At 32.9% G+C, this 25,578-nt stretch overlaps 1 protein-coding gene and 1 long non-coding RNA gene across 2 annotated transcripts in view; both read left to right on the top strand.

Moving 5' to 3' along the window:
* LOC128246834 (uncharacterized) overlaps positions 1-25,371 on the top strand; it is a 114,388-nt gene extending 89,017 nt beyond the window's left edge. The window contains 12 exon segments of the mRNA XM_052965303.1: positions 10,066-10,224; positions 13,067-13,162; positions 13,679-13,729; positions 14,724-14,873; positions 15,931-16,041; positions 16,616-16,765; positions 17,927-18,064; positions 18,944-19,063; positions 19,277-19,409; positions 19,938-20,050; positions 20,348-21,444; positions 22,260-25,371. Coding sequence (XP_052821263.1) covers positions 10,066-10,224; positions 13,067-13,162; positions 13,679-13,729; positions 14,724-14,873; positions 15,931-16,041; positions 16,616-16,765; positions 17,927-18,064; positions 18,944-19,063; positions 19,277-19,409; positions 19,938-20,050; positions 20,348-21,444; positions 22,260-22,269 — 2,328 coding nt within the window. The 3' untranslated portion in view covers positions 22,270-25,371.
* Positions 1,224-3,456, top strand: LOC128246835 (uncharacterized). The gene is made up of 2 exons (XR_008263375.1): positions 1,224-1,765; positions 2,929-3,456. It is a non-coding gene; the product is annotated as an uncharacterized LOC128246835 (long non-coding RNA).
* Positions 25,372-25,578: the final 207 nt, after the last annotated feature.

Here is a 25,578-nt window from a genome sequence, read left to right as displayed (position 1 = left end):
ACCAGTGATAAAATTATTTAAGTGTGAAGATGCGACAGAAAAATATATTTTAGTGTAATGATGCGACTGACAATATATTTTAGTGTTACAAATAAAGTGTTGACATATTTATTTTAGTGTAATAGTGTGACTGATCAACTATGAAAGGAGATTTTTCTGACTATTGGCGTATTGTGTGAAATAAAATCCATGGGAAAGCTCTATATGGAAAGTAGTCTTTATTTCTGATGATATTCTTTATTATATAGAAAAGCTGAGGCAGGCAATTTGCAGCATATGGTTAAAATAGATCGGTGTTCGTATTGATTGTGTTTTCTGCAAGATTTTCCTGTAAGCTGAGGAAAAATGTAGACTGTATACCTTTTATAGCAAACACAAATTATTGAATTAAGGTAACACATGTTAAAGAGTCTGCTATAATTTATTATTTATTTTATTATAAGTTGTTGTTCATGTTGGCATTTTTTGTGAAATAATTGATTTATTGAGCCTTAATTCTATGTAGAATTGATGTCCTAAACATTTAACTCAATATTTTTTTGGGGCAAATTTTTTAGAGTTTCAATCAAATAAAGAAATAGTTTCACCTTAAATTAAAATGGAGGGTATACAGCTTAAACCTTTTGTATTCAAAATATAATATCTCTTAAAAAAATTGGATAAATATTTCACTTCATTTCCATACCATTGTTAACCATTTCTGAATTACATACCTGTCAAGGTCTTTTGGTACCGACCTATGAAAATCAATTATTCATTAGCTGCTGCGTGATCTAAATATAGACAGCATTAAGTCTGATGTTCCTGCCTTTCCTGGCGAATAATTGCTATTTGGATGATGGACAATATCTCATTAACGTAATAGTATTGATAAACTGTATAGACTTGTTTATAGAAAATTCATTTGTGTCTATATTCTGGAAGTTTTCTAATTTTTGTTGTTGAAATTTTGCGTTTCTACACAAAAGTGTTGTCAGATGGATTTTCCTGTTTCTACTGGACTTAAATTGATCGTAAGGTGACTTAATTGTGTCATTAAATATTTAAAACGCCATAACACTCATCCGAGAGTGACGTCTAAGTATCGAGACTCCAGTGTAAATTGACAGTTAAATTTTACAAATATGTGAAAATTGCACATTGAAAATTTTACGACTTTTCTAAATTTGTTGCAAATTCTTTATTTCTTGGATTTTGGATGTGATATTACACAAACTGTCACCATGGTATATAGCGATTGTTATCTAGATTTCATAAATTGTATGGAAGTTGTGTCGCGGTGTTTCTTTTCAATGATAATTTCACTGGAGTGAATCATTAAGGGAGTTTTGTGAAGCATATAATATTATAATACAAATATGTCTGCCTGTCTCCATGGATGTAATTATATTCAAAGTTTTATTTCATAAAGTTAAGACTTACAGACTTTTCAGGTATAAACAAGTGGAAATTTAACTGAATTGTATGTGACTTGTTGATTATTGAACATTCGTGAAGGAGTTGTCTTCAAAATGCTTTGATGTAAAGATTTTAAACTAGCACATTATGTAGATATGTATATATAGGGTATTGAAACAGAATGATCATTATTAAGTGGATACTTTCATTAGAAATTACATGGATTAATTGGTATAATTATCTCGTTTGGAGTGTTTCTTAACGTGCCAATCATATTTTCAATTAAGTAACGGAAGTGACAAAGTGTGAACAAAAAACATGGAAACAAGCATATCAAGGCTTTTGTCTCGCTGCCAATTATAGACAGGTACTCTTATACTCCCTTTGTCTGGCTGCCAATTATAGGCAGGTACTCGAGTGCTCGTTCTGCCCGAAAGAAAGAAACTTTAAACCAAAAGAAAGAGAGCGGAAATACTGCCACTTTCATTACAATTTGGTCTGAAGGGTCTTTTGTTCGTGTAGCAGCTTTTCTAGTCAGTTCAGTGCACAAATGTGGGAAGAATGGTCGAAATTCTGCATCGTGACCTTGCAAAATTTCTTCAGATATTTTGGTTAAAGGTTCAAGCTTTTATTCAGCGATAGTCGACGTTTGAATATCAAAGTGCTTAATAGATAGTGACTATGCGATTAATAGTGTGAAAAGAAATTTGTTTGTACTTTCAATTCGTCTTATCTAAAGCACGATTAAAAGCGATTTTGAGAAATTGTCGTCTCAGTGATGTTTAAAATTTGAATTTCAAAAATGTCTGTTTAAACATTTATGTATGGTTCGACAGTTCATATGACCTTTATAGTAGAATGTTTTTCATTTAAACCTCTTAAACGTTTCTTTGTGGAAAATAACGTATTTGTTCAAATCTTTTCTTTGTGCAATTTTCTTTTTAAGTGTTATGCGAAATGTCGTATAATACCTGGGCAGCACTAAATGTTTATGTTTCAAAGTGTTTTAAAGTAATTGAATTATAAAATACCTTTAATGCCTGTTTTTCTTTGAGCTAATCACTGCATTAGACTATAAAATCAATTTAGATATAATATATTTGTAATGTTTAACATTATTGATTAAAATATTAATAATCGTGGATACGTGATTTTATCCATTCTTAACCTTGTTTTAATGTTTGCGACTGTTTACATACTAAATTGGAATGATTTTTCATCCAGATTAATATTAACTGACTCATTTTGGGCGCGCATTTCAGTTTGTTTGGTTTAATCGAGATCAGAATTATTACGAGCTTTATTGGGTACAGGATATGGGTTAAAGACGCGAATAGATCGCTATCATGGTCATTCATTTTCCAGTCGTAGGTGGGACAGCCAATGAAAATATAATGTTTTTGTAATGATTAAATTCCATCGAAATATTAAGTGAATTCATTTAAGGTAAAATTAAATGGATGATTGAGAAGGTCGATTTGTGGTAAAGTTAAATGATTGTTATATGGTTTATTTGTTATTTTTCTTTAGGGTAATTATTGTTTGAATTGAGACACAAATTCTGACTGTAATGAGTGTTCAATTGTGTTTAAGTCGACAGCTGATTGGATGTCGACTTTCAGTTTTGGATTTTAAATCGGATAAATAAAGTCAAACGACAAAGTTGACAGTTTAATGAACGATTCTGAACAATACACAGAAATTATTCAAATTTGTGTGAATGTTATAAACTAATGGAGAATAATTATAATAACCGACAGTACATGGTGAAAATGAGTGTTTTAATAGAATGTGTTCATTAATAATTCAAACAACAAAAGTGATATACTATACTTATGATACACACAGTTTTGTGGTGAAAAGGATGCGTAAGTGATTGATAATAGTAATACATATAGTAAATACATGCGCTGAACGCTAAACTTGAAGCCAGGATGCATATGGAAGGCAGTCGTAGCGAGATTAAACGTCGACACCCACATCGACAGTTACACATAAATCCGGTTAATCGCCGGTCATGGCCCATGGGACCAAGCTCGCCACTTAGATTAAAGGTAAGCAGCTGGTTTTTGAAGCCCCATTCACACTGGAGCGGTTGAATGGACAGTAAATTTTGGACTTATTTTTGGTAATTTACAGCTATTACATACAATAGTATCAGATACCATATAAGTTGACTTTGTTACATCACATCGGACTTACTGTACATAACATTGTTAAAGTTAACAACTTAACAATCATCGTTGTTAACTTTTTTTCAGCTGTACTTGTTTATAGTTAAATATGTGAGCACATGATAAAATATTTCACTTGTAAAAGTTAACAACGATGTTGCTAATCATGTTGTTAACTCAAATTAACAAAGCTCTGAACAATCGGCCCATTAACTTACAAAACTTGTCACCACATTATATTTCTAGTTGCCAGCGACAATATGCTTATGTGTAGCAAAGCCCTCATCTCGAGCTTCAATTATTGTAGAGTTATACCCCTTTAAAACAATTATAATAAGGATGAAATCAATGTTGATGTCTTAACTTTCATTATTCTTGTTTTTTGTCACAGTGAAGCATTTTTATCGTATGTGCCAGGATTTTAACCCGGGTGACTGGATTGGCAATCCTCTATTCTAACCATGCACACCCACCCATGCACGAATGCACACTATTTTACACAGGAAACATAAAGGTCTTGTTACAATTGTTGAATTAAAGCAAAATACACAAATTCTTACAATAGAAAACCTCAATTTAAGGGTCTTTCCCCAATAAAAGGTCTCTTTTCCAATAAATTATAGATGAAAACCATCTTGTTTCACATTCATCTATTGTTGTGTAACGGTTCCGGTTCCAGCATATAATGGTTTGATTTATACAGACTTGTAAATAGCCAGAGGAATTTCGCCTTTTGTAGCAGGCATCCAAGAACAGATTGATTTATTTGTATATTGATTGTGTCTTCTGGTTCAAATGAACTCATGTTGTTGGAAGTGTGAATCACTGTCAGTTTTGAAAATATCAGCAATGATTTTCTGATAAGCTTTCATATATGCAGCGGCAAAGTAGATTTTAACTGATCTGTATAACTTGTATCACAAAAAAGGTGAAAAGATATGCCTTTAAAGTGATCATATTACCTGACTACTATGTGGGAGTATTGAATTCATTTTTGAAATGTATATCCCGACCCCCCCCCCCCCCACCCCACTGTATTTATCAGGTTCTTATGCAGTACTTGAGACTCAATGGTGTTGGTTTGCGGTTCAAAATTAAGCATGCTCAGACACTCAAAATTGTATGATATTTACACATTATTTGATAAATTTAAGTAGTGGTAGAAATATTGAAGGAATATTTAGTACCTAAGTTAGGAGGTGGGAGGGAGGGTACGTAGGCAGCTAGAACTGAAGGGGAATTATCCTGGTTAAGGCTCAAGGGGAAGTCACTGGTTAATTAGACAGTATTCAAAGGGGAGGCGGGCTACAGTACTCAATGGGAGGGGGTTATGGTACTCTAGGGGGAGGGGGTTACAATTGAGGTGTCAAACCAAGGTCAAGGTCACAACCTTATGTCAATGGTTTGAGCTTTAAATTGGCATTTATTCAGTTGTCCATTACCCCAGATACCTGAAATGACATTAATGCGTTATACATTCTACTTATGAAAGACCGCAATCATGCAAAACCCATACAAGGTCATGGTGACACAGTACTTTATCTTGGGCCCTCAGCCCCATTATCTATAGTCTTTAATATCTTTATCTCTTTTACCAAAATAGAAGGATATTGCCCAATCTTGAATAATAATTATTTTTTACTTGAGCTATAAGTCGAAGGCGACTTTCAAATCCTTATGTCTCATCAATCTGTCTGTGGAGACACAGAATTGTGCTGGCAATCCAACCACATGTACAGAATAACTTTATTTCTGTTTTTGATGGTAAAATTTGTTAAGATAATATTTCTTACTGAGCTTTATATCTTTGCCTTTATGTGTGTGGACACATTTTGTTCTTGTTTACACTTATTGAAATATTTCAATCTCAATAGGACAGTATTTGTTCAAATGGAAATGTTTGAAATTCCAAATGAAATTGAAATCTAAGAAAAAGCAAATAAAACTAACAATATTTTCCATGAATCAGCATATTTCTATTACAAATGCTTAATTATTACGTCTCATATTTCATGTAGTCTATTTACATGTATATTAACAAATTTAGATGTTTTTTAAAGCTTGATGAAAAGACATCCATCTTGTTTTGACAGATGGGCAATGTTTTTTTTATTTAAAACTTTGAAATAAAAAGTAAGATTGTCCTTAGTTTAGGACCCTGAATAAAGCTGTACAGTATGTAGGATGCAAGTATTGACTTTGTGTAACAATAAATAATTCAAAAACTACTGAGAAGGGTGTGACTATATTAGGAAGTGCTCTTCAGATGGAGGTGCACTTTTCCTATCTCCTTTATTGAAGAGTACTCAAGTGTGGGAGGCTTTAATGTCGTTGTATTCCAAAATCACTAAAGCAATTCATGAGTAATAATCACATTACTTATTTTATTATATTTTGCTTCGTAACGCTTGCATAACCTGGGGGTACACAAATGTTATTTACGATATAATTATGCGAATCCATTTAGATGTTAGATCCATATAGTATATTTTTCACATACTAGCCTAGGTTTTAGTACAGGTATAAAATAGCTGTCTACGTCAGACAAAGTCAAGCCCTGATTAAACGCTGTCACAACAAAAAATGTTGGCCAATAAAAAAACAGAGAAGTTATAGTAATGTATGACACCATTCAGTTATGTTTATTTTTAGCACATGTTTTTTCCAGTTATTGTTTTAGTTTTCACACGTGTTTTTTGAGAATCAATCAGTAAAGGAATTTGTAACAGCTTTGGATAATTTGAGATGTAATTGTTGTTAATGTCAGTGGTGTTTCTATCTTTTTGATTTAATTAAATCTGCAACATAATGGTTATTTATAAGTGGGTAACAGGACCTTAATATAGATTCAAAGTTTCAACACAGTTTTATTAAAATTTAGTGTAATGTGGCCTAATGTAAGTGTGTTTTCATTGAATATTATTTTTTAAATGAAATTTCTCAGAGGAGCTAATTTAAAAGGAGGAATGTATAAACGGGAAAATCTGCAGAGTTTATTGGAGCATTATAATCCGCATGGAATAACGTTCATCAAGCGACATGGAGTGGAAATATACGGAGGCCGTAGAATTAATTTACACATTAATAACAATCATAGTTTACTGGCAAATCAGCATACTGCTTTCGGCCAGAATAAGGTATACCTAGAATGTAAGATTAGCTTTATTTTAAGTCAGTAAATAATGAACAGGGTAAAATTGGTATTCATAAAGCATTTACTAATGTCATTTTCTAATTTACATGTTAGTCACATTCCTAATACATATATATATAAGTATGGGTCATATATACTAAGATATATTTATCTCATAATTTCTTAAGAACATAATTTTCATTGACCTTATTAGAAAAACATACTTTCATGTTAAACTAAAAACACTCATATAGTAATCATCATTTTATTTCACTGTAAACATTTCAGAAATCGATTTATTTAGGAAATGACTTAATAATACCGCGCTCTACAGAGCTTTTTGTACCATTAGATATAGATAGATAGTAAATAGAATTTAACTCTAAGATTTAATAGCTTTGATAAATCAATTTCTTTATAATAATTATTCATTTCAGAACAATTATGATAAATATTTTGGTAATTAAAAAATGTTCAATTCAATAGTCTAGTTATAATAATAAACTCTATTGTTTACCCTAAAAATTAGCAAAATTCCTAAAAATGACTCTTTCTGTATAATAGAGAACAAAAGTAAATTCTAAATAATATCATAATCAGAAAAGATAACTTTAATTGGAACTTTAAATGTTCACATTAGTTGTTTTTTTCAACTAGTTTTGTTTGTTATTTGAACACAATGCTTATTACAATAATAAAACCAAGTAAAATAACTCGACTTAAGACTTGAAATGAGGCTATATTTTTTTTTGCTATCATAAAAATCTATGAGTTATTGCTTTGTTAATATTTCTAGGGCAAAGAGTGTATTCTGTGAGTCAATATACTTACAAATCATTGTTACACCACAAATATGAAAATAATTGTTATTGACATGATTTGTATAACCAAGGTATTCATGAGCTTTCATTAGCTCAGTTGAAAGACCTTTTTGTGACAATTATAATATCATGACAAGGGGAAATTTAACTAAGCCCCCCAAAATGAGATTTTAAATACACCACAGATTTTAAAACTGATAAGTTTGAACATTATGTAAACAACAAACAGGTTGAAATGACAATGTTTTTTTTCAAAGACTCTAATTATAATCTCAAAGACTCCATAAAAGTGACATTTTGTTTCATGTTACAATTGAAAATTTTGAATTGTTAATAATTGTTTCTCAACACACCTTGGTCATCAAGGACATTGTTGTTCACAGCCATTTTTTGTCAAAGGATTGTTTTAAATCCACTCTTTTCTTTGAAGCACTTGTTCCAGATCAACATTTTCCGCTATGACTTGTTCTAAATTATCGTTTTTGTCAAGTGCTTGTTCTAGATCATCTTTTTTGTCATGGACTGGCATTGACCCATACTTTCATCACTGAGTTTTTTAGATTAAAAAAAAATGTCTTAATGAATTTGTGCCAGACTTGAAATATGATTATCAAATTTGTCACGAGTTTTGATCCACAGATCCAAAGCCTTTTTGCGAAGGATTTGTTTAGAAAACAAAACATTTTTTGATTATTATTTGACATTTTTTTTATCAAAGGTATTGAAGTTTTTATGAGTAGAAAGTTAGAGGCTATCATTTTGCCAGTTTATGCCAAAAAGTACCAGGCAACATTTCGGCCAAGATTACGGTATACAGTGGTTGCATCAGTCCCTTCTAGTAGACATTCCTCAAATGACATAAGCTAAATTGATTACATCCAGCTTTGATAGTTACATTCTTAGTTTAACAAAATAATATTATGAATCCAACTTTACATCCGTTTGTAACAAAAAAACTGACCAATTAGGGCTGTCATGTGACTATCAAAAACTCGCCATTGGTTGAAGAGTTAGGATATATTTATAACATCCTGGTAGGGACATCATGTCAATTTCTTCAGTCAAACAAACTGGCCCATTCAACTAAAATAAAACACATTCCTTCCTTTAGTTTTGCGAAAACTTAAATTGTCATGACTTTTATCATTGGCAGATTGAAAGCGATACGAATTTATCGCCGTCTTTAATAATGTTGTTTAAAACGTTTTTGTTTCCACAAGTCGAAACATCTAACCTCACAGTAAGACTGTTTATTCCCTTGGATTAATGACTTAAGTCAGTAACTTGACACCTTGATGGATGCTTATAACATTAATCAGATTAACGAAATCATGGTTTGTCTGTTCAGATTGAATTAATAGAATGTATGTTGTATGTTGTCTGATCAATGGCTGTCAATAACGACACCTGGCGTTAAAGAAATGTCAACTTTATGTGAACGATGCTTTTGATCTTACGGCAGGTTTTATTTACACAGCCTGGTCACACTTAAAAACAATCTCTGAACAGTAAACATCGGTATCAACAGTTTTGAACAAACCGCCATTTGAACCGTGGCTGACAAATAGGCCGATTCCTGATGATTCGTCACCCAGTAAGAACGTTCCCCTTGACGCTTACAAATGATTGGCGATTGCAAATTTTGATGAATTGACAAAGAATGGAGATTGACTGTTGATTGATTTTATGATTATGTAGGTCAGTTGGGTGTTGTTTTTCTGCAGATGTTCTGAATCACTGATTTCAGGAAAATGTAGATCATTTGTTTTACCAGCCTTAAATGTATTGGTCATTTCAAGTTTTTTTACTGACCTTAATGTAGGTCATTTTGATTTTTTTACTTGACTTTAATAGCAGGTTTGATCTTTTTAATTGATGTTAAAATCACTTTGCATTCAAATCAAACAAAACAGTTTATGTAAACAGTTCAAATTTTTATGGTTATTATACTAGACTGTGACTTGACACTTTTCGGAGATTTATTGAGAAATTGCTGTTATTAAAAGGAATGTTCTGTCATTTATATTTAACATGATGTGATTTTGTGAACTTTCTTTTTGTAAATTGAGGCCCATTAGAAGTGATTTAGGTTTCTGTAAAAGACACTATTACAAATTCATGATCAAAAGGTTTAAAGATTGTGTGAAATCTGATATTTGACATCAGTAAGTATGGCTCAAATTAGCATTATTATCAACTTAATTGTTCTTGTATTCATTGAATAATTTGACAAGTCAATTTATTCTTTGGTGTAAAAAGACATTGTCTGGTCTACTTTTATGAAAAGGAATGTCTTTTAAGAATGCAAATGTGTGAACCTATGTTATTTTTATGAATAATTCAGCTTTAGCTTGAGGCTGTCAGAAGTGGAAAAAGTATTGATTACAGATTTGAGGGTTTTAAACAAAGATATGAAATGTCTGCTTTATTATTATATTTCCCAACAACATCAGAGAGAAAAATAATTATGACCACACTAAACATAGAAGTTACATGATTTCATCACCATTTATTTATAAAAACGAATAAAAAATTTCAGGAAAAAGAAAAACAAGAGCAATTAAGCGAGATGCTGAACAACTACAGTACCAATGAATTACCTCCCTTCCCAGAGTTGATGAAAATAGGGCAGATCCAGTTCGACGATGAAACCTTCTCCATTGAAAATGACTGGCGGGAAATTGTTGGAAATTCACAGGTTAGTATGACTTAAAGGATGATATTAATAGCTCTTTTGTTTTAAAGGAAAAACGTCATGGTATTGTCATACACGTTGGTATCTATTGTCTATCCTTGTGCTTAGCAACATCGTCAGCATTCAATAACGTTCCTGCTGGTTAAAATTTAAAATTTAATTATTTGGAAAGGTATTAATATTTTCTTCGTGCTGTACATTTTAACAATGACAATAAAAATATGCAGATTTGTAGCATATTTGTATTCAATTAATCTATGTAACTATTTTAATAACTGCAGAGGTAAGCCCCCATGGTTAACGTGCATTAGAACATCCTAATTCGCAAAAGGACAATTCTGTCATTTACCATCATTTTCAGCACATTCTTCAATATTGAGGCAAACATTATATAAAGGAAAATAAAATGCAGTGGAGGAAATTGCCCAATCGGAAACAAGGGGAACCCCCTCCAGTGTTTCCTGAGCTGGAAATTTTTGTCAATTTATTGCTCTTTCGGGGAAACAAAGTGCCCATTTTGCATCATAATCTTAAGTGATCGCCTCACTCAACTTGAGCATTCTCCTGATGTGAAAATACACCTTAGTAAATATTCCGTGCATAAGGAAACTGTTCTGGTAACACTTCAGTGGAATCCCCTTGTTTCCTGATCTGAAAATTTCCTTCACTAAAAACTGTTGTCAATTTATTACTCGGTCAGGAAAACTAGATACCCATTTTTCATTTGCCTTACCTTTTGTCCATTACATATTTAAGGAAAGATAGGGGAATTCCATTGCTTCCTGATCGGAAAATTTCCTCCTCTAAAATGAGCATTTTTTTCTTGTCTGCTACCTGAGGAAACAGGATCATTTATTGCCATTATGCAAGCTTAGCTTTAGTGTTCTTATTGCATCTGGCCTTTATATATTTATATGCAGTGCCGTAGCTACACTGAGGCACACCGAGGCACCTGCCTCGGTGTTTTTTGGCATATAACAATTTCTATAGCCCTTTTTTCGACTTACTTCATTTGACTCAATGTACACAATGCCCCCGGACCCCCCATACACCGTTCTGCCTCGGTGTATTTTTAAGTCTGGCTACGGCACTGATATGTGTATTTCTGGATAAAAGATATGGGAAAATGTGTGCCATATTATTCCTAACCGGACTAATAAGCTTGGACCCTGCTGTAAAAATAAACGGAGTACTTGATAAAAAAAAACAGGGTACTTGATAATGTTTCAAAACTGGTCTTGTCCCAGTAGTTTCCATTGTATTAGTAGTTAACTTTGTTGTCATTCTTAAGTATACATTTCCCTCCTTGTCAAAAATATGAAATAGGTACATATTTAATATGCAAAATGACCGTAACATTAATTGCATAACTTAATAAACAGACCATAATTAGTGTTCTGTAACCTTTAATTAGTGTAACTGTCCCACTTACAAGAGTATGGTTGACATAATGTGTCATTTCATGAAAATAATAAACTATCGTCAACATATGACGACAACTCTAATGCTCGTTATTGTATAAGAACATGTGTATGCCTCAAAACATATATCCATCACAATCGCTAATTGTCCGGCATGTTGGTAATTACATAGTCGGCACGCATGTCAAGAAAGGTGCCAGTCCATGTTTAACAAATTGAAAGACCATGTAGGTGTAGGCATTTCAAGAAAATTGGGATGGATATTTAGCTGGTTGAATGATTAATATTTGCTAAGGATTTGGTAAAGATCTTTTTTGGTTGACATTAAATGTTGAAGCATACTAGGAAGAACGCTTTTGAAGATATCTGAATGTTCATATCAGACTATGGATAATAATGACTTAATAGGTTCGGTTGTGTACCAATTTCAGCCCATTGCTTTTAGAAGTCGCAGGTTTGAACTGAGACTGAATCACTTGAAATGGACACCATTACTGGTTTCTTTACAGAATAAATTGAATCGATCCCCATTTATTCTTTGTAAAAATTGAATGAATTATAAGTATAGATAGACTGAAATTAATATTTAAGTATTTGTGTATTGGAACAACATAAATGCATTAAACAGCCCAAGGGTTACAGTTGACATGTTTACAAACAGATGCTTGGAGATGTGTAAAAAGTCATTTGTTGTCTGTGTTATTATTGTGACAGACAACAGTAATATGCCCCAAGGTCATTCCTATAAGCAATAGAAAGCTAGACTTGTTAACTTGTAAGTTTGTTGTTTTTCAGATAATTAAATACTGATAATAGTTAACGGTTACATCAGAATCATAATATTTAATGACTTAAATGGGTGTCAGCATACTATCTGTCTGCATGATCAACGTTAAGGTCATCTCTTTAATTTTAAATCAGTCTAGCGATCACTTTGCCTAATTGATTGTAATAATTGAAAACAATAATACTTTGGGTATAGATTTCATGTACTACATATAGGACTCAGATAATGTAGCACTTTAATATATTTCTTTTCTATAGTACATTATCCAAATTTAAGCTGGTAAACATTGTTTTCCTTAGTGTTGTTTTTTAGTCAGTAAAAAGTAGACCAAATTTTTACTTAAGAATGGTCAGCGTTTATGGAGACAAGAATTACCCCACAAAGGAAATCACCTATAGTATAGGAATTGTACAATCTCGGCCCGCCGGGTGCACACCTGATATAGTCTAGCCACATCCCTGACGATTATGTTAAAAAAATGCCATCAAAATTATGTCAAAGCATTTAGCCTAAAAAAACATGCCCAAACTGATTAAGAGGCTCAAAACGCATTCTGAAACGTGGTTAGTAAGTTTGTGTACAGATTTGGAGAATGTATCACATCATAATAATCCAACTGTTCTGTCATATTTTCCAGGACTTGACGAAGCGCCAACAGGATCAGCAGGAAGCGATATGGGAACTTTTACAGACAGAACTCCAGTATATACGCTCGACACGAGTCATATCCGATGTAAGTAGGCGTCATAACTGACTCAAGTTTTCCTTGATATTTACTGCAATATGGGAACTTAATTGTGGACAGAGTTTCAGTGTAATAATTTCGCTCAATACAGGTCAAATCCCATGTAAGTATAGGTAATATCTGACTTTAAAAGTTTTTATTGATATTAAGGGCAATATTTGGACTTACGTTTAAAACCTAAAAAGTCTAATATGAAGGCCATTTGCAACGTAGGTCTTGTATGATGTGTAAGTCAACAAGGAGTCGTTAATACTTTCATGGTTGAACAAATAATATGCATTTTACCTTTAAATGCATCGCTTAATATGAGCAATTTTATTAATGGTGACAAATATGATGTGTTTTTACTTAAATTTGCTCATTTCATTATAATGCCTTCAAACATTTTTGTGATGATATAGATGTTCATTTCATGCATATGTTTTTGAGATGTCTGATTGTTAAATGATAAATTGTTATATTTCTTGATGATGTGTCTATAATGTTATTTCTTTTCTTTTTCAGTTATTTTTATGCGTCCTCCTTAATCTACAAAATGAGCTCATATTAAACGAGGTAAGCTCTTCGTAATTAAGTAATTATTCTATTTAATCATGAAACATCACAATGGATATTTAATCTGTTTTGATCTGTTAGGGCGGATATTTTTCCATGACCCTCAGACCTATAATTGTGTAATGTTTAAGATTCATTTCACAAAATACTTAATATATTAACTGGCTTAGGATACAGACTGATTAATCGGGATTAATCACGATAATGGGTATTGAATTGAAGAACAAATACAATGTATCCTGTTTTTGTTACAAATAATGAAGAAAGGTTTACAGCATGGGGGATGATCTATCTCTTTTAAATGCTTTGCATAGACCATCTGTAAATGTTGTCTTTGTCATTCATGAATTGTCACAAACTTTAAATATGTCTGTTGTTCAAAGAAAAAAGTAAAGCTGTTGTCATACTCTAAGTGTCGGTGTTGTCTGCACCATTGTGTAAAAACTAAAATCTTTGTCATACTCAAAAAAAAATTCCACTTGGCATACAAGTTACAAGTCACAATATGCACATATTTAGCAAGAATCATAACTTTATATTATTTAAATACATGCCCTTTTGACTGAAAAGACACCAGACAAGCAATGTTGATTGCTCTACCGCACTTGTGATTCTTTATGTTTCAATGGAGATATGAAAATGTAGCGCCGTATATTGGTATTTTCAAATTATTATGCTGATCCAGAGTAGAGGAAAGTTCTGTAGAACACTAAGTGAGTTGTGAGGTATCACCTTGTTATTTTGTATGAAATTTTAACAGTTAATAACTGCGCAAATTGCTGTCTGCCTCTGGTGGGGATTGAACCCACAACTTCTAAGTCTGCATACAGACAGTCCATGTCGTCGCCATAAAAATCTAGCACGATTACCAGACAGTAGAAGTGCCACTAAATGCATATCCACTTATAGCTGATTAAAGGGATATATTAAATGTTAATATGAAATAATATATATGATATAATCATTCTAAAAACTGATTATTTTCTTTTCCTAGATTGAGACTCACAAGTTGTTTAACAACATATCGGAGATTTCCGCAGCTAACGCAGAGTTCTGGCGTAACCATCTCCGGAAAGTCCTGGAGGAGACGCGGAATAACGCCACACCTCTCAACCCCTCCCTCATGAAACAAGGCTTCCATATGGTATGAAAATGTGTAATTGTCTGGAACTATTTAATGATTATATTATATAACATTGAAATAATTATGTATCGCCTAAAGGTCCCATTTTGTTCAGCTTTATGAAAATGTCCCTCAACGCCTCTCAGATACAGCGAGGTCTCAATATAAAAGGGAACTTGTAAATGTTTTTAGTTAAATAGCTTTAGCAAAATGGGGTTTCGCTAACAATCCCTGAAATGAGAATTATAAGAGTCATATCAAAGAGTAGTTTAAGCGTCTTTTATTCATACAATGGCATTTCTAGTGAGTGAGAAGTAACTACTATATGGATATTTGTTAAGTTCTAAATGTGACAGTCTTTATCCTACATGGTTGCAATTGGGGTATTTCGTAAAGGCAACCAATAATGGACAATGAATATGCCGCTTATTTTTAAAGAACATTGAACTCAAATAAATATAAATGGAATAATTTATTTTTATTATTGATATCATTATTATTATTATTATTATTATTATTATTATTATTATTATTATTATTATTATTATTATTATTATTATAGGTATCTTAAAAGAGGACAAATATTAGTCTCAATTTTTATGTCTTAAAAAGTTATTGCCTACAAAGTTCATTAAAAATTTGGATGAAAAAATAACTTTATTTTTTAATAAAACAAATGTTGATGGAAGGCACCATATAAAATGATGTTATATTTACTGGCAGAAAAACTGCGCTTCTGTCAATATGACTTTCTATGAAAGAGTACCAGATCATATTTTATGGCTCGCTGGTCAATAATTGTATTTTACTAATGTAGTCATCATCTGGTTTCTAGACATTCATTCTCACTGAATCTTCCACCACAATATTTTTAGCTTACCACTGAATCTTCCACCGCAATATTTCTAAGCTTACCACTGAATCTTCCACCGCAATATTTCTAAGCTTACCACTGAATCTTCCACCGCAATATTTCTAAGCTTACCACTGAATCTTCCACTGCAATATTTCTAAGCTGACCACTGAATCTTCCACCGCAATATTTCTTGGCTGACCATACTTGTGTTTTCTATTTCAGTACCATGATATTTTCCAACCCTATGTGCAATACTGTGCCAGACAGAAGGTCTGCACCGACTACATGAAATCCCAGTATAATGAAAACGACCTCTTCAAAACATTTGTCATTGTAAGTGTATCTTGTTCTTGCAAATATACAATGAAGAATGATGACTATAGGTTAATTTGAAAGTGTTTTAACTTTATATCCTGCACCAATATCTTCATAGATCTCAGATTTCAGACAATGATTATACAGACTTAACAATAATTTTAATTTGAGAATTTACACCTGCAGTGCTTTTCACTTTGACCATTTTTGAGCATTTCAAAATTGGAATAGTTTGTGTCATTTATTGCAAATTGTGCAACTATTGATAATACACACATGTACTTCACATATAACATCAAAAATTCCACCTTTAATGTCCCCTATGTGAATTGGCAGAGAAATCGGAAGTGGTCTACAACTTACCAATCTATTTGTCAAGCAAAACTGTACCATTATCCTGTATATAAAAAGGCAGATGACATTCGTACATTCTGATGACCATAAGCTGGACTCATTGGAGCTCAGAAAGATCTAAACTAGAGACTCCCCAGTGAAAAGCAAGTGCACTATGCTCTAGTAGGACTAATAGAACAATGATTCATATCTTTTATTCCAAAAACTATTTCTTAAAGTGTTCCCATGTTTTTTGCAGTGGGCAGAGGCACAGAGCCGGTGTAACCGTCTCAAGCTGACCGATCTACTGGTCAAGCCAATGCAGAGACTGACCAAGTACTCGCTTCTCCTCCAGGCGATACTGAGAAAAACAGAAGATGACCATCAGAGAAGAGATTTACTTGAAATGGTACGTTTTTTCTTAAAGCTGCACTCTCACAGATGGACCGTTTTGGCATTTTAAAAAAAATATCCTTGAATGAGACATTTTTTGTGCAAATGTCTAAGATCCAGTGATATAAGACTACCTTACCAACAAAGCATCAGATCACAGTTTCTCTACACTGGGTGAGTACCTAAATCGGAACACTTTCTGCACTATTTTTGAAATATTTTTAGTTAGACTTGCACCACAACTACAAAATTATCCATCAGCATACTAGGATTCAAGACCAATTGATTGATATAAATGGCATTATTCAAGATACTACCAATCTGCATGAAAAGTACTTTATTAACCGCACAATCAAGGACTGCCATTTTGGTCCTCGGAGTACCTAAATATGGAACAGTTTTAATTCATTATTTTTTTTTATGTATTCTTTTAAAATTATTTCTCCATGTTTTGTAAACAAATTAATAATTTATGTTATTTCCAGTTTTTTTGTTTGTCATTTTTGACAGTAAAATTTGATGATTTCAGAAAAATACAGGCTGCACCAATATGCTGTGATTATTGCAAGCATGAAGTCTTTTCCCCGAGTGCCATGTATTGACATTTGAACCTTAAAAACTTTAAATGATTGCATTATTTGAAATACTTACTGGAGAATCATGTTCTTTGAAACTTGTATCTAAAGCAAGCGTCGTTATTGATTAAAATCGTAAATAAAATGATTTCGATCGGAAAAACACTTTCATAATGGGTGTTCCATATTTAGGTACTGTTCCGATTTAGGTACTCACCCAGCGATCAAAAATTGATATTTTTTGCCGAAAAAATCTTTTTTTCTTAAATTTTATAAACTGTGATTTGATATATTGTTACCTGTCTTATATCACAGGTTTCCAGATATTTACTCAAAGATTGGTTCAATCCAAGACAAAATAAATCAAGTTAATGTTGTTTGTGAGTGTACAAAATGAATTCACATCAACTTGTACGCTATTTTAGCTCTACTGGCCAAAGGCGATGGTAATGTGTACGTAGTATGTGCGTTCTTGCGTCCGTACGTCTGTAAACAATTGCTTGTGAACACGATACAGTCTTCAGTTTTGATTGTATCTCGATGAAACTTGTACAGTATCTAGTTCAACAAGAGGCTTAATGATTTGTTCCTCTCTATCATAGATAGCCAGTGTGGATCGGTTTGTTCACCACGTGAACGCAACGCTACATCAGCAACACGAGGAGGAGAAACTACAGGCAATCGTGGACAAGATAGAGCCGTACGATGCGGTAGATGCGCCAAATGATGAATGTCTTAAGGTATGTGACCAACAAAGATGGGAATTTTGGTTGCTTGATGACACCAAACTATTTTGGTATCGTGTAAAAGAATATTTAATGTGGAGAAAGAATTTTTCAAAATTATACTTGAAATAATGTTATGAAGTACAGTCAAACCTTGTTGGCTGCAACAGTCTTAGCTCTAATTCCTTGTTGGCTGGAACTGGATGTAAAGGACCGATTACTTTATACTGAAGCTAAGCATTACTAGTTGGCTCATATTTTCTGAGGCTCAAGTTATTTTCGCCAGTCCCTGGGAGTTCGAGTTAACGGGGTCTGACTGTACCTTTTGAAATCTTTGAATATTGCAAAATAGGTTGTTTGACATCCAATTTCATTTAAAAGAAAGTTGTTAGAACTTAAAAAAAAAAAAAATGCAAAAACATTATCTTTATTATGTTTACAGTCATTAATGTTATGTATTAGTTGTTAGCAAGTGTTACCGTTTTAAATGATAACTAAATTATATTGAGTCAGCAGGCATCAAACTTTACCATTATTGACAAAGGCTCCATACAATGACAAGCTTAATTGTTGCATACCTGAAGATACAATACAATATTGTACTAGACACGATTCCAGAGGATTTGGCACTGTTTCTAACCGAACAATTCATACAATGTATCGAGAATAAATATTTGGAGCAAGTTTTCCTTTAATTTAGAACAATTTTTGTTGCTTTGCTTTGTAACGTTACGAAAAGAACCAAAAAAATCATGTATGCACAAAACATTTATTAGTCCAGCATATGACTTACATGAAGATAAAAATTTCCTATTATAAAAATTGTAATCTGGTTTATACAGAGCAACAACTTTATTATCAATGCATTTAAAGTGAACTGTTGTCTATTTTTAGCTCATTCAGCCGTACAACAGCAACTTTAACTTGACGGCGCCAATGCCGGGCTGTACGGCCGGTCAGACTCGAGGGCTTGTGATGCAGTCGCCACTCAAGATGAAGGAATACCAAAATAGGGTAAGACTTGTAGAAAAATTATGTAAGCTATTGGAATTAAGCAACTTCTATAAAGTTAAGTCTGCCAGATGTGTTAGGTACTTGAGGGTGGGATGGAAAGGGCTATGGTACTTCAGGGCCAGATAAAAAGGGCTGCTTGAGGGCGGAATAGAAAGGGCTGTTCAGGGCACATGGTGGCTAATTGATTGTATATGATCATATTGTATATTTCAGATGGATGTTGAATGTCTGCTATTTACAGACCTGCTTCTGATTTGCAAGGCAAACAAGCGCATGGACAAATACAAGATCGTTAAACCTCCGATGAGGGTCGATAGGATAATTACGCATGAACTGAAAGACAAAGGTAAGGGCTTGTCTGAGCTGGGGTTTTGATATAAGTTTGTCCTTATTCAAAAATAACAATATGATGGGAAAATACTTTGACCGTGTCATGCCACTTTATCCTGATCAAAATTGTATAGCCCCTTTAGAACGACTTGGCACATTTTAATGTAACATCATGAACGGCATGTTGTAACTAAGGAAAGCTGTGTTTTGGAACAATTAAGAAAAAGGCACAGTTAGGCCACAAGAAATAAAACAGTTTGTATGGCGGTCCCCAACCGACTCACTAAAGTAAACCTGACTGCAACTTTGGGCCAAGGGTGAAACTTCTCTCTCCCTTTTTTCTTTACAGAATTAAGTAAGTAAAAACAACAACAGAAACAACAAAACTACCAAGCTACCCACACCTAAACTGTTTATTGATTGTGGCCTAATATTGAAATATTATTCTTATTTATATGCAAATTGATGAAGTACAAATTTGTATGAACTGATTCTGGTATCTTGTGCATGTACAAAGTACAACTGCATGTTTCTACAATTGCAGGGAGTTTCCTGTTGATCTACGTGAATGAGTACCACGTCCCCGTGTCGTCATTCACCTTCCATGGCGACCAGAACGCTGTGCACATCTGGGTCACACATATCAAAAAGGCTCAGGTAAGGGACATCACTCTTGTGCCATAATTTGGGATAGAAAAGAAAAACATTTGATTGTCTCCCCTGATGCTTTTTAGAATTTTACAGGTCATAGTTCATGTTTTACAAGAAAAAAATCCAAAGGAGAGATAGTGATTCGTTAAATTCTCGCTCATAGTTAAATTATTGAAATTCAGTAGATCATATATTTCGAAGTTTTAGCAATAAATGTATTCCAATTGATTGCTATATTTTAGTTGATTCCTATACTCCAATTGATTGCTCTATTCTAATTAACAACTATTTCCCTTGTTATAGGACCTGTTCCAAGAGGCGAAGGTGGCATCAGCCCATCACGATAAGGCAATGTTCCCACAGTCCGAAATTATCACCGAAGAAGTTATCGGCTACACCCCACTCGGTATGGTCGAAGGCTCCGACGGTCTACCTCTCTTGCAGCTTACACGCTGCGCTAGCGAAGAACCTGACAGCCTTCGTGCTGACAGTGTCAGTTCCCCAATTAATCGATCAAGGTCGTGGAATGAGATGACATCAAGTAGCTCAGAATCGAGATCGACAAATCCTCATGTGCCTCAGTATGTTGACGCTGGGACCGGGACGAGTGGTAACCATGGGGTAGTGATGGTGTCCAGTGCTAGTGACTTAGAACGCGTGTCTAATAACGTGACTCCAAATACAGGTGGACATGCAACAGTGCAATATTCGAAATCTGATCCAACTGTGTTTAGCCAGTATATCGGAGATGACAAACTCCAAGTGCCCGGTTTGTCAGTGTCGGCAGGCACGAGTGAAAGTGACATGTCAAGTCTGCCAGAGTTTGTTGACGTGAACATGAAGTCAAAATTATACCAGCGACGGCAATCTAGGACAGAGAAACGCTACCACACAGCTGACGCTGTGCAGGAGCTGAATAAAAATCAGGATCGTGATAACAGTATACACAAACGCCTCAGTTGGAATTTTCCAAACGGGGACATTGGGTCTGATAAACAGGGTGTGCTTAAATCTAAGGTTATGAGCTCAGACTCTATTCGCAGTATTCCAAGCTCTAGTGGTGTATCTTCGACGGGCTCTCTCCACTTAAGCCCTGATGGTGACATTTGTGAAGTGGACAGTGACCTCGAAATGAACGACTTTGATCACCAGATACCTCATGATATGAACGAAGATGATATCGATTATTACACAAATAGCTCACAACACACAAAGTCAAAATCGACACCGGATATCGTGAGTCTTATGCAGGATTTGAATACGGGGGAAATTGGAGAGATGAAGGATGGCATTAAATCGGTCGATTTGCCATACTGTGAGGACCCGAATATCAGACTATCGCACGCTCAGCTGTTGAGAATGAAGAAACAGCTGTTACTGAGCTCAAATGTTGAGGCCAGGTAAGATAATTATACCATGTTCATATGCATGTAGTATATTATAAAACTTGATTTTTAAAATGTATTTTCCTACATTTTGAAATTGCTATATTATTATTTTGCTTTAAGCTCCACAAAAGTGGTTTTGAAACAAGATAATAATTAAAAAAAATTCAAGTCAAGTCAATATTTGTTAATTGTTGGATATCGTGTAACATTTAAAACATAAGCTATTTAAAGCTTATTACCGACATATTATGAACAAAAATCAGGAAAGCTGCAGCATACCTTGGAGTAGAATGAAGTTTTTTTCTTCGTCCCAGATCATATTCATTTTAGCAGAATTGTTTAAATCCAGGCCGGAAATAAATCAGTAGCGTTTAACTAACACTTTTCAGCAAATATAGTATTTTCTGTCACATTTTAAAATAATGTTTATTTAGGAGCGCTAATTTAAATTTTTGAGAATGTTTAGTCAGTATAACAATCATTTTTTTCACATTTCATATAAAATAAAATAAAAATGATGTCTGACACTTTAAAATGTGAATGAGTTTTTTTAATTAATATTATTAAAGAACAGCATAAGCCTTAACGATATTGTAATATAAAAGCTAATTTACATTATTTGTAATATAAAAGCTAATGTGTATTATTACATTATTTGTAATATAAAAGCTAATGTGTATTATTACATTCTTTGTAATATAAAAGCTAATGTTTATTATTACATTCTTTGTAATATTAAAGCTAATGTGTATTATTACATTATTTGTAATATAAAAGCTAATGTGTATTATTACATTATTTATATATAATTATTTTTATGTTTTCAGTGAGGTTTAGAGCGAGGCTGTTCCAATCACCTCCCCCCGCTGGTAGTCATGACATCTCATCTGTGATACTGTACCCCACCCACTTTCACCATTATACTTACAACTGACTCATCGTTGTCAACCATCGCTATGGAAACCACATAAACATCTTATATTCTAGAATCTTTATATACACATTGAAAATGTCTCAAATAATTAACTGAATATCTATATGCATTTATTATTGTACTGTTTTTTGAGCAGGTAATATTATATATAGTTATTAATTGTTACTATATACTAAAATTTCTAACTGTTACATTTTTGTTATAAAATGAATGTTAATGTACATTAAACATCATATCTATTTTTACAGCAGAAAAGTTTATACGTGGAATTTATCGCTATATGCACTTAACAATTGGCTATGTTGAAATCAACTATTGAATGAGTTAAATTGAATAAATATGTATTATATTTTATAATTTGTTAGAAGAATTTATTGGTTTAAAAACGATCATGATCTGAAGTTAAAGGTTTTTTTATGCATTACCTTTAAGTGTGTTCAATTTTAATGTCTACAAATCACAAGTGCTTGATATTAATGCAAAACTGTAGATTAGAATTTTTCCAAAAATTAATCACTTTAATTTGATTTATATGGGGTACTTAAATATGTTATGATTAAGCAACGAATCGCAATATTACCAATAGTTCTCCCATGGAGCCAATTTTTCGAAACATCTTAACCCTTATTACAGTATTAAGCTAAGCGTACTTTTTTTGTTTTGGTTATTTATTTGTGAAAAATTTATATTCTTAAAAGTTTTTGGACTTTGGAATTGACCTTTATGATAGTCACAATAAACTAATTGTCATTTGGTAAAATAAAGATTAAGTAAAGAATATGGACCAATGAAATGAGTTATATTAGGTTTTTAGGCGTAAGAACTTTCAAGAAAATGGGGACTGCCAATTAATTGTTGAAAAAAAATGTTTTGAAATATTTAAGAGTATTTATGTTATACTTTGATGCAATTTTTTAAGTAAAGGTTAAAAACAATCATTTGAAAGGATAGATATTTTTTCTAGAGTCATACGTGTTGTAATGAAGTAATAAGTAATAACAGCTGCAGTGTATTCTTGGGACTGTTAATAAAGATCTTAGTCATAAAACAAAATTATCTGAGTATCATAGTTTCATTATTTTGTTTCATATTTGAGTGTACAGAGATTTAGCCAGTATTAAAAATGTACGTGAAGTTAAGGAAATAAAGGAAATCAATATCTTGCCATTTGTAACATTTATGTTTATGCAGGTTTAAGATTATTGAAGTTACGGCTTAAATTGCTTTATTGAAACAGCCCCAAGATCACGTTAAAGGAATTGTCCCTCTCTTAGATTTCACAGCTTCGGTTGTTTTATTTAATTATAACACAAGTTCACATCAAACAGTAATTAGGGAATCAAATTTTCAAAAGGATAACTTATGCTTATCAGCAAAATTTCTGTTACATTTTCAAATATTTCGGAACACAATAATAATTGTAAAAACTTCTGATGTTATGAGCAGTTGGTCCTCATTTCACACAAACATATAAATTTTGATGTCTGACTCTTTAAAATGTGAGAGAGTCCCTTTAATACTTCCATACAGTCGAAACCCTTTGGCTCGATATCGATATCGCTTGGCTCGATTTCCTTGTTGGCTTGAACTGGATGTTAAGGACAAATTTTGTTTAACACTTTGTAAGCATTCTCTCTTGGCTTGAAATTCACTAGGCTCTAAGCATTTTGGCCAGTCCCTGGGATATCGAGCCAATGGGTTTCAACTGTACAAGGGGAGAAAGTCCCTGTAATACCTGCATACATATAAGATCATGATATCTCATAAATTAACTAACAATTGATATTGCATAAAAGTTGAAGGAACTAACAAATATGAATAGTGTTTTAATATCACACAAATGGAAAGCCTATTATTTTATGTTTCAACTGAATTGTTCAATTTTGTCTTGTTTGAGAAAATATGATAGTTAACTTTTTGAATGCTTGAGAGAAATTAATAAGTGATTCTCTGACCTTAGGGCAAACGTCTTTCAACAAACTGAAGTTTTTTTCCTTTTGGAAAAGAATCATATTTAAATGGATATCGCCCTGTGACCAATCGCATAGAAGCCAATATTCAGTGTTTTAGTACAAATATATAATGACTTAAATTTCATACTAGCCTTGAAATAATATTGTTGAATATAACATAAAGTTTCATATAATTGGTTAAGTACTCAATGAATGTGTTAAAAATATATTTTACAAGTAAGTTTAAAAAATACTGTGGTAATCTTTTTGTGTTGTCTTGGTGAATTTTAAATATAAATACTATATGTACATGCATTATCAAATCCAGACGGGAGCCTCTTTGGCTCCCGCCCCAAAAAAATCCATGTAAAAAAAATCAAGTCAATATAATGGTAGAAAAATTATGCATAGTTACACCAAAATACAGCATTTAAAGCTGCACTCTCACAGATTGATCATTTTAACAACTTTTTTATTTTTGTCTTTATAAGAGCCATTTTTTCCTTAAACGTCTTGAAACCAGTGATATAAGACTGCTGCCAATAGATCAGATTACAGTTTATTATATTTACGTTTAAATTGATGTTATATGGCTAAAAGCTTTACTAACAACGCTGTAAGAAAAAGGAAATTTTGGGCAGTTTACCAAACTATTGAAATCCGTTATATTATGAATGATCTAATATGACCGAATTGGAGACATCGATGCCTAAATCAGACGATTTTGAGACAAATGAAATAAAATTAAGTGTCTAAACTGACAATCCCTGAGAGTGCAGCTTCAAGATTAAAAATAGTCCAATGTTTCTGGGGGGAACTCCCTTTGTCATGTTTAGAGCCTATCTTGGGGATTCCTGTAAGGAGGTGGGCACTTCCAAGATTCGCCCCTATAGTGTGCCACCTCTTACATCAGATCCTTGATCCCTCACATGCATATGATTATTATCTGTTATGATAATTTAGATCTTAATGTTGAACATTATTGTGTATTATATGAGTATTTATTAAAGTGTATATTAGCATTTTTTAAGAATTAAAACGTTAAAATGTTCACTTGTTGTAGTTAATATATGTTTATTTTTATACTGAATCTTGGAGTAGGATAATTGGTCCCAGACTAAGTGTAAGGTGCAGTTTATGGTTTTCAACATTGATTGCAAGAACTTCGACCTTGGCCATTACTCAAAAGCCATTCAAGATATTTGAATGAAACTTGGTATACATGTTGCCAGAGACACAACACACATGTGTATCAAGGCC

This window comes from Mya arenaria, chromosome 9 (genome assembly GCF_026914265.1).
Source record: "Mya arenaria isolate MELC-2E11 chromosome 9, ASM2691426v1".
Taxonomy (NCBI): domain Eukaryota; kingdom Metazoa; phylum Mollusca; class Bivalvia; order Myida; family Myidae; genus Mya; species Mya arenaria.
Note: the sequence above shows the minus strand (reverse complement) of the source record. Positions and strands in the feature narration are given on the sequence as shown.